Source organism: Olea europaea, unplaced genomic scaffold (assembly GCF_002742605.1).
Source record: "Olea europaea var. sylvestris unplaced genomic scaffold, O_europaea_v1 scaffold810, whole genome shotgun sequence".
In the NCBI taxonomy this organism is placed as follows: Eukaryota; Viridiplantae; Streptophyta; class Magnoliopsida; order Lamiales; family Oleaceae; genus Olea; species Olea europaea.
The window spans coordinates 229,441-240,144 of NW_019266538.1; the positions used below are offsets into that span (position 1 = coordinate 229,441).

The window sequence follows — 10,704 nt, forward strand, 5'->3', positions numbered from 1 at the left end:
TATTGGATTGAAGTTTGATGCTGCCAGAGACGAGGGTGGTGGCGCCCTTTGCTGCCAAGTGGGCATGTAGCTTCTACCTAATAATCTATCGTGCGCACTAGCTCAAGCATTATTCTCTCACGTCCTATACGATACATACACAAAGATAAATTTCTTCATCCTCTGTCTCTAGTGTGTATCTCTAAGCCAATTTCATTTGTAGGTCGATCCGCATGTCTGCAGGAACCGGGTCAGCGGTTTAATGGAACAATAAAAATGTCAGAATTTGGCGCATGTGGGACCTACCTAGCAATCTCATAAAGTCGCTTACGCTGCTCATAATCAAAGTACTTAAAATTTTCTCTTTTTGCATATGTATGTATCAATTTGTTATTTGCTTGGTCTTCGTAAAACTGGGATTTATTTTGTAAAGAATTATGAAATTGAATGTTGAAACGATTTCTTGAATGGGTTTCAGCTGTTATGAAAGAGGGAGTTGAAGCAGGGTTTTCTCAGAATATATAGAACAGAAGTCGGTTTCAATCTTGAAATCCGATTCTTATGGTGAGCAAAAAGTTATTATGTATTTCATGTATAGAATTGTTTTGGTGCCAAATTAATTATAATCTGCTTTTAAGTAGTATCTAATTTAGTTTTAATCAAGAGTTATCCAAGTGAAACAACTGATAGAAAGATCAGTTCTTTCAAGTTGAGATAGAATCAGACCTATTCTCGAGCCATTATAGATATTCCTCAATATCCCAGCTATCCTCGGAGTTTAGAAATGCATTGTGCTTTCCCTTTCCTAGTTTTAAATTGATTTGACTCAATTCATGAAAGAGCAAATCCTGAGGAGGCATATATTTTATTGCATTCTGTTATTAAGATTGTAAGTTTCCTTTTTAGCTTTAATCTTTGTGTGGATAAATAAGCTTTTTCTGATAAGAATAAGCACTTGATTTAAATATAATAAAATATTGCGGGGAGTTCTCTCAATTTTGTATCTATTGATCTGTCTCTGGTAGTCATAGAATCAATGGATCTTTGAACATGTAATTCGTTCCTTATGCTTCCATTGCATCATTAACCTTCAGATGAAACCGAGTATCGTATGATCTGATAATTTTTTTTTCTTAGCGTTGATACTGCCTTTTGGATTCTCTTTGAAATGGTGGTTCAATTTTGGAGCACATTGTCGCTCTTGTTGTTTCCTTTTGATTTCCTTTAGAGCTTATTGATACTAACTGCTCATGCCATTTGGCATTTGGTTTTCAGATTGCTTCAGATTTCAGTACCCTGCAGCCGATTACAACCTTTAGTCCTATGCGAAATAGGAGCTAGAAGTGAAGAAAGACTTCTGCATGTCTTTAATTTTTTCTTTTTCATCGGAATTATATGGAAAATATCGACATGGCGAAAGATGGCCGAGGTGGAGAAGATTTAGTGCAGTGTGTTACTGAAAATACACAGTCAGCGGATGAAAATCTTTTATCGAAAAGACTTACTAGAAAGTTAGAGCCAGAGCACACAGTGTTATTAAACTTTAGGAGATCTAGAACGAGCACAAGTTACAGAGAGTTATTCCTTCATTGCGATCATGGCTTATATTATAAAATTCCAAAGCATATCATAAGCATAGACGAAAAAAATGTTCTTGGGTGCCTCGAATTGATATGTAGGAACAGATTAGGGGAAGCAGCGTGCAGTTTTGCCTCAGAAGTGGCTACGTTGTCAGATAGTTTGGCTAACTTAACAGAAAGTCGTTGCAGAAGTTCGTATGACATGGCTAAGTTATTTATAGAATGTCCTTTGCCAGTTGGGACCCAAAATGTTAACGTGAGCTCGACTGGTATTAACAGAACTATCACTAGCAAGAGTACGGACATCTCTAAAAACCTGTCGTTTAACCAATTCAGTCCCGTAGACGGCAATGCCAACTCTGGAAGAACGAGTTTACTTGAAATCTGTGAGCCAGCTTATTTTGAATTTGTGAACCCTCCACGTGTGTTGAGCAACAGCAGTTCATCTTGTAAACTAATGAAGGATGCAACCGTTCTCAACCATGTTTTTGCATCTGCACCTTTGCATAAAAGGATCATACCTGTGTCGAGCACAAACAGCACCTGCTCGGATCAATCATCTTCTTCTTCTTCATGTGCTACCTTGTTTAAGGGAATGCTACAATGCACGTGGAAGAATGGGCTACCACAGTACACTTTTTCCATGGATGATACGAGAAAAATTTATGTGGCCAGCTCCTTTAAGGTCGAGTCTCCTGACGGTAAAGTTTTAGATTGTGTTTACACGTTTCATTCAATGGAAAATGGCAGTAAAGATTGTGATAAACGTGAGGTTGAGCCAGAACTTGTTGGGAAGATGCGGGTGTCTTCTTCTATCACTTTCTGTTCAAACAACTCCGAGATAATGGAGACTCGATTTGTTCTATTTCGTTCCGATGACAATAATTTGGGAGAGATGCAAAGCTCTAGTCATTCTCTCCAGCAGAATAAGAGATTGGCACGGAAGATTGTGGATGTTTTCAAGTCAACTCGCTCTTATAAAGAGAGACCATCTCCTAAATTTGTGGAGAAGAGTGCAAGTTTTGAAGATACTTATCGGCATTCATCTCATCAAGTGCAAAAGAGTCCTAATCCAGTCGAGGCGAGTGTAGAAAGTCAATACGCTCCAAATCTTGAGTTGGCAGCCATTGTTATGAGACACCATACTTGCAAGAAAAGCAAGGAGTCAGGAATTGGAGGGTGGGGATTGAAGTTTCTCGAAAGATCTGGAATTAATTCCTCGATATCTTCAGAATGTAGTCCTCAAAATTGTGGTGAATGCTCGATGAGCATGAATATTATAGTTCCAGCAGATGTTCACGGAGGACCAAGAACCAGAATTGGTGGCCCCTCAAGTCTTATTGAGAGGTGGATTTCTGGTGGGCGCTGTGACTGTGGGGGCTGGGATATTGGGTGCCCATTAACGGTACTCGATTCCAGATCGTGCATCATGGAGGCTTCGCCTCCTAATTCCAGGGAATGCAAGTCATTTGAGCTCTTTATACAGGTCTGTTAAGTTCCTTGCATTCATTTGCTTTATCTCCTTACTTTTTCTAAAACAATTTTCTAACAAACCAACAATCTTCATACCTTGGACATTTCACCACCTTTTCAAATCCAGCACACAAATTCTGTATCGAGTTGTTTTTTCTTCTTTTGCACCTAATACCAGAGATGCCTAGATAAGTAATATTTACTTTGAAAACACTATAAAAAGTGCATGTTTGGTACAAACTATTACACATATCTAGTAATGTTCATCGAACATGGCCAGTTCTCTGTTTTGTATTTAATCTTTTATCTGGCGAAGAAATGAGATAACTTTACCCCATTGTCAATGTTGCAGGGTTCAAAGCAAAATACACCAATCTTCAAAATGGTGAATATCCATGAAGGCTTGTATTATATCCATTTTCAATCAACTTTGTCATCTTTGCAGTCTTTTGCCATAGCTGCTTCCATTTTTCATTCTCATAATCCCGTTCTTCAATTGTGAAGTCATGTTTGGTGTGCAGTATTGGATACAGTATGGGATAAACGTATAGGAATTGATCTGACAAAGTTTGGGGATTAATTTGTAGAGATACAGCCTTTTGCCATAGAGATTTTAGATGAAGCTGCACCATAGATTTTATCCCCATAAGCTAGGATTTAGAAGTTTTTGAGGACCACGAAGGGTTATACCATCTCTCGAAGAGTTCTATGATCATAGTGACCGGACGTTTCCTTCACAACAAGCTACATGTTGAGTAGGCTTGAATTTATTTTTTATTTTTTTCTTTTTTCTCTTTAATATGGTTTTGTAATGTTTTTCTGTCTGATATTTATATAGTTTACGATGTCTGGGAATTTTTAATAAGTTGTACCATCGTATATGACCCTTTCTTACCTATGCTTTAGTGATCGGGTAGCATCCCTTTGGTAGAGTATCAACAAAATGGTGTAGTTACTTACAGGAGGGTTTGGGTTAGCTCAACCCCATGTTGAATATCAACTCCANCTTTGGTAGAGTATCAACAAAATGGTGTAGTTACTTACAGGAGGGTTTGGGTTAGCTCAACCCCATGTTGAATATCAACTCCATCTATTGGCGAAAATAAATTGTTAGATTTTATGTAGATTACACGTCGAAATAAAACCCAAAATTATAAAGATTGAAACTGAAATTTAACAGTTGCGTTTTGAAGACATAAAATGAAATTGAACGTTCTTTACGATTTCCAAAAACTTTGTTGGATTGATCATGAACCTTAAGTCCAACTCATCTTTTAATAAATAATTCTCAATCCATGTTAGCACAACATGAGAAAATTTTAATAATTATAATACCTTTCATAACAAATGAACTGCAATTTTTTCGTATCAGATATCCAAAAGCTTTGTTGGATCGATCACGAACATTCAGTTCAATTCATATTTTGATAAATAAAATCTCAATTCATGTTAGCACAACATTCGAAAATTTTAACAATTATAGGATCGTTAATAACAAATGAATTGTAATTTCTTCATGTCAGATATCCAAAAGTTTTGTTGGATCGATCACGAACGTTCAATCCAATTCATATTTTGATAAATAAAATATCAATTCTTGTTAGCATGACATGAGAAAATGTTAACAATTATAGGATCTTTAATAACAAATGAACTGTAATTTCTTCATGTCACATATCCAAAAGCTTCGTTGGATTGATCACGGACATTCAATCCAATTCCTTTTTTGCTAAATAAAATCTCAATTCATGTTGGCACGGCATGAGAATATTTTAACATTTATAGGATCTTTAATAACAAATAAACAGTAATTTCTTCATGTCAAAAGATGAAACTTAAATAAATATAGAGATTTTATCTTCAAAAACTTATTTAAGACGTTAGATTTTGTTAGCCCTTTAAAAGGTGTAATGCGTGACGATGCGTGAAGGTCAAACTATGGGCTTGGTGAGTTTAAGCGACACATAAGCATAAAAAAGCATAAAAAGGCTTTTTACTATTTTAATATTATTTAAATTTTTAATCCATCAAAAGTCTTTTAATAATTAAAAATAATACCTACCACCGAACATCTGAAGCAGATTTATGGTAACTTTATACATTAATTTAAAATTTCCAACAAAAAGATAAGTTTCATATGCAAATACTAAATAATAAATAAATAGAAAATTTTAGAAAATTTCTTTGTTCAAGGTTTTAAGCAACTTTTCTAAGCATAGAGCAAACGAAGTGAAAAAATCAATCTTTAAATTTTAACTTAAAAGAATTGTAATTTTTTTTTTTGTAAAAATATAATAATGCATGCTCAGGCGCGCCTAAGTGCCCATTAGTGATCAGCGACAATGGCGGCAAGCCACTTGGATTGACATTTTTGCCATGCATCGTTCCCGGACAATATTCTTTGAAACTTATTCATGGAGTTAATAATTCAATTGGACACTAAACTTTGCAAAAGGTTTTCATCGGGTTACCGATCCAAATCATCATAGAACTTTGCAAAAGGTTTCTATGGGATTATTGAACTCTAAAAATTATCTCATTCATCACTGAAATTTTTTGACAAGTTTAGTAATGAATGAAGTGATTTTTGAAGTTTAGTAACTCCGTGTAAACCTTTTTTAAAGTTTAGTAATGACTTGAATGATTTTTAAAATTCAGTAACTGTATGAAAAACTTTTTGCAATGTTTAGTGACCATTTGAATTATTAACACCTTATTCACGAATACTATAGACTTCATATGGGGAGGGGATGATGTGGCAACGTGCCAGCCAACTCAAATTCATCAAGTTAAAATGATCATCAAAATGTTGGATACCCCTTGATCAACCTTAATGTCAAGATGCACCTCGATCAACTACCTTATTCAGATGACTATCCAATCAATAGTTTTGTTCATATGGCAAATATGAAATGGTGAATTCATGAATTTGTTACCAAAAGTGTTTTTCTGAATCGGACTAAACAATCTAAGAGTCTGTTTGGTTCGGATTAAAATCTTATTTTAATCTAAATTAAAGTCAAACAATCAATATTAACTACATATTTCATGAGTACCACAATTTTTTAACCATATATTTCAAAAATTTCTATTACAATCTATTAAAAATTTAATTTTAATCCCTACCAAATACCCTCTAAGAATAAGTTTTTATATCTATTAACACGTGAAGGAAAAAAATGAAATAAAATTAAGTACCCATATGGTATTACTCCAAAAGATCAAGTCCTTATTAATTAATATGCTAAAGTCAGGAAACCTAATTCCAATCCAGCCGCTTGCCATTTCCTATATATGTTGTTTCTACATCTCCACGAAACCCTAATTACAGCACTCCGATAATGTCGAAGCGAGGTCAGCTTCTCCAGTACACTATATTTTCTATTCTTTGATTCCGTGTAATTTTGCTTATATGTTATGAAATTGTGTTGACAGGGCGGGGAGGATCGGCCGGTAACAAGTTCCGAATGTCGCTAGGTCTACCGGTGGCGGCGACGGTGAACTGCGCCGATAATACGGGTGCGAAAAATCTTTATATTATCTCAGTAAAGGGGATAAAGGGCCGGTTGAACCGTCTTCCTTCAGCTTGTGTCGGTGATATGGTGATGGCTACCGTGAAGAAGGGCAAGCCTGATTTGAGGAAGAAGGTGATGCCTGCTGTTATTGTGAGGCAACGTAAGCCGTGGCGCCGAAAGGATGGTGTTTTCATGTATTTCGAAGGTCTGTATCTTAATGATTATTATCCTTTTATTGGATTCATGTTTATGAGTGTATTTGAGGGGTCCTTGCCTATTTTACATGTTATTTGCAAGTTGCATTTGGGTTTAGTGGCTGCATAGCTTCTTTGGCCGCTTCATTATATAATTGGATGGGTAGTTTTTTATTTATTCCATTCTTCTTCAATAAGATATCTGTAACACACACACACACACACACTGAACCATTTGTAGAAGAGTAAACATTATAGCTGGTTAAGCGGCATCATGATGTGTGCATCTCCGAGAGACATTACACATGACGTGATGCCTCCTTAGACCAGCTATAATAAAATGCAATCAATCGCAAGATCGAGTGAGTTCACTGTTTTCTTGAACGGCACTCTGTCAAGGTTGATTCATTTTTTCAATGCTTCTATTTATCACCCACCCCATTTTATTTCAGCTGATGTTATCAGACAGACGTTTGCTAAGTTTCTTTTTTTTTCCCAGTTTATTATTGACTTTGCTTGCTATGCTTGATTTTGATAGTTAAGGTTTTAGTTATTACTTCTAACTGATGAAATTTAATAATATGCTTAACGATGTGATTGAAGGGTAATATTAGCAGGAAGCCCCTCACATGGGGGCGGTGCCCATGCACGCTGCCCCGCCCCCCAAGTGAGGGGCGTATAACTTACATGCCCGGGTACAAGTAGCTCGGTCCCATATCAGCTGGTTCTGCGGTATATTGATTTCTGCATCTTCCATAGACAGTTTGGATTATGTAGACATGATATTATACCTTCTAGTCCAGCGATATTAAAATGCTATCAATCATAATACCTAGTGAGTTTTCTGTTTCTTGGACCTCACTCTGTCAAGGTTGATACATTTCTGATGCTTTAAGAGCATGTCTGGCTTAGCTTAAATGCTAAAATCTGGCTTCATTGTAGCTTCTTTTGGCACTTATTTTTAGTTTCTTTTTTAGTATTTAAGCTAAACCAAACATGTTATATGCTCTTAATGTTTAACCAGTATATTTCATCTAACATTCAGAGAGATGTTTAGCCAGGATGATGTGTTATTTCCTTGTTTATTTGCTGGTAATGTGGTGCTGAGGAGTATTCCTAGGTTTCTCTGCACCTCCCATGACCAGCTACATCTAAAATGCCAATCTACCCCTATATCGGATGGCAAATTGTTTTTTTTCTCATTCCTGTCAAGGTTGGTATATTTTCTTCAGCCTTTTTGTGGTCTTATCTTTCATTTTCCTCCGTTCTTAAGTGCTCCTGAGTTCTTATGCTTTCATAGAGAAGTTGGTTTTCATCAGTTGTGGAGGGATCTTTGAGTCATTCTTGAAATGGTTGCCTTGTAACAACCTAGAATTTAGACCTGTAGGGTAAATTTTAAAATTTATACTTGAGACAGGTTCTTTCGTTACAGACAAGAGTTCTCCCGCGGTTTTGATAAGAGATGAAGATACCGGACTTAGTCATGTATTGACATTTCATCCATTGTTAAATACAGTTACAAGTCCGGAAGATTGATAAGAGTCTATCGTTACAGATGTGTTTGTATCAGTGGATCTCACATCTGCTCCATATGGGCCCAATATGTAATATAGTTTCTCCTATTCCCCAAATTAGATTTATTAAGTTGGGAAACTGAAGTTGCAACTTTCCTCGCATACCGGGCATAAGTCAGGTATCCATCTGCATATTTTGATGTCGATACAGTTACTTGTCTGGGACATTGAAAAGTGTCCATCGTTACAGACGTGATCATTTTCTTCAAAATCACGTCTGCTCCATTTGGACCCTAAATGTGAACTTTTTTAGTTGTCTATTTTCTATATCAAAAGCGCAATCAGTTATGGTGTTAGGATTATCAATGGACAGTGTGGATCTTGTGCATCTTTGTAATAAAAAACCTAATAATATTGCTTATTTATTATACATTTGTAATCTAATGTTAATTTGTTCAACTTTTTGCTTTTGCAGATAATGCTGGTGTTATAGTAAACCCAAAGGGTGAAATGAAAGGTTCTGCTATTACTGGTCCAATTGGAAAAGAGTGTGCTGATCTATGGCCGAGGATTGCTAGCGCAGCCAATGCCATAGTTTAAGAATTAGTAGCTACCCATTAGTTAACTATTCAAGTTTTGATTTTTCCTCGTATGTGATGCTTGATTTTGGCGATATTGTAAGCTAGAATTTTGAAGAGTATATTATCGCCAGTTCATGGTTTACCCTGGCTGCATAGATGCTTATCTTGAATTCCAATCCGTTTTCTTGTTGCTTTGCTGATTCCATTGGTTGCGAATTTTCAAGTTCATAGTTTTGTTATTTCACCAAAGTGCTTATGAAATTAGTGTCAGCATGCTCCAACATCTGGCCATTGACTCATTTTTATAATCGCGATGAATGAATGGATGCTTGCAATTTTTTACCGTCTTGACGTAACCGAGATAGAAAGGGAGAGATGAGATCAAAACTCAAAGAATAAAACTGGTTTTAATTCGACGTTGAATTTGAAAGTTGGGAAATATGTATGTGCCTCTCTTTATTGGAAGCATTGAATTCGTTTTAGCAAATTATCCCAAGTGGCCTAGTGCCCTCTGAACTTCATAAGCCGACTCATCTGAATCTTTCTACTCAGCAACGATGGTATAATTAGAGATGGCAATTTGAACCGTCAAAATCGAAAACCGCGGTTAACCGAACCAAATGGGGCGAAAAAAATCGAACCGATGGTGCAATGGGGCGGATATGGTTTTGATTTTAATGAACCGATTCGTAATGGTGCGGGTATGGTATTTACATCGTCGAACCGAAATCGAACCGATTACCCACTAAAAAAAAAAAATTTGAATTGATAATGGGCTTTACACTACTTTTCTATCCAAATCAAAACAAAATCCCTCCCCTCCTCATTACATCTACCTGACTCATTCGGCCAGTCTACTTACCATTAGCCCATAATAGCATTAGTATGACAGTATATAAATGCAAACCCTACTCTCCACAGCCACAAACTCACGCACGGCTCCATTGCCTCTACGGTCCAAATCGTCGTCGCCTCCGAAAATTTGTTACATTTGATGCACAATAATTAAGAATGAAGGAAAAGTTTAGTATTATTATATTTATAATATTGTTTGTTAAATTTGTATTTTACAATTGAAAATTAGGATAATGTTTGCATTTACGTTTGGAATATTATTTGATAATGTTTGCATTTTCGTTTGGAATATTGTGTTTTTGTTTTCATTGATTTTTTTCATAAATTGTTTTATATCAATTTGACGGATGAACTTATAAAAAATAATTTATTTTCGTGGTTATTAACCGAACCGTGCCGAACCGAGATAAAAACCGAACCAAACCGAACCGATTTACGTGGTTATGGTGCGGTTATGGTATGGTAAAAAATTTGGTGGTGCGGTTATGGTTTTGGCCGAACCGACCCATAACCGAACCGTTGCCAACCCTAGGTATAATTCATTGAAGATAAACATCGATACACTTGCTAAATTGACATGCACGGATTTGATAAATGCTGCTTGCACGCAACAAGTATATAAAAGAAAGAAGCATCTTGACCCCATGGGCATGGTGTAGTGGTAAAGCAGGAGGGTTCCACACGGAGCATCGGAGGTTTGAATCTCTACGATAGCTGGAAGGTAACATTTATGTTGGAAGGCAATTGTCCTGTGGAGGCAAAGTTATGGTGCGTTTTGTCGCCCCTTCGGGAGTCTTGTCCGCACGTCGTCAAGGGAGGTCCACAGGGAGGAGAGTCACATCTCGAATGTCCAGTCTAAGTGTGTATAAGCTATGTCCGCATCCGGATTTACCCGGATGGCGAACCAAGGGGGAAGATCGTCACTCTTCAAGATTAGTCAGGCGAAACTTGAACACTTAAGTTATCCGGAAAAAAAAAAAAAAAGCATCTCCACGAATCTGTTGGAAATTATA

General features: G+C 36.5%; 2 protein-coding genes across 2 annotated transcripts; both read left to right on the forward strand.

Annotated features, from left to right (window-relative positions):
* LOC111391637 lies at positions 1-3,926 on the forward strand. The gene is made up of 5 exons (XM_023016891.1): positions 1-90; positions 203-326; positions 458-543; positions 1,255-3,045; positions 3,385-3,926. Exons 4-5 carry the CDS (start codon positions 1,375-1,377, stop codon positions 3,532-3,534), a joined length of 1,821 nt encoding a protein of 606 aa, XP_022872659.1. The 5' UTR covers positions 1-90; positions 203-326; positions 458-543; positions 1,255-1,374; the 3' UTR covers positions 3,535-3,926.
* A 2,352-nt stretch (positions 3,927-6,278) lies between these two features.
* On the forward strand, positions 6,279-9,064 carry LOC111391636 (60S ribosomal protein L23). The gene is made up of 3 exons (XM_023016890.1): positions 6,279-6,386; positions 6,468-6,752; positions 8,731-9,064. Exons 1-3 carry the CDS (start codon positions 6,374-6,376, stop codon positions 8,853-8,855), a joined length of 423 nt encoding a protein of 140 aa, XP_022872658.1. The 5' UTR covers positions 6,279-6,373; the 3' UTR covers positions 8,856-9,064.
* The last annotated feature ends 1,640 nt before the right edge of the window (positions 9,065-10,704 follow it).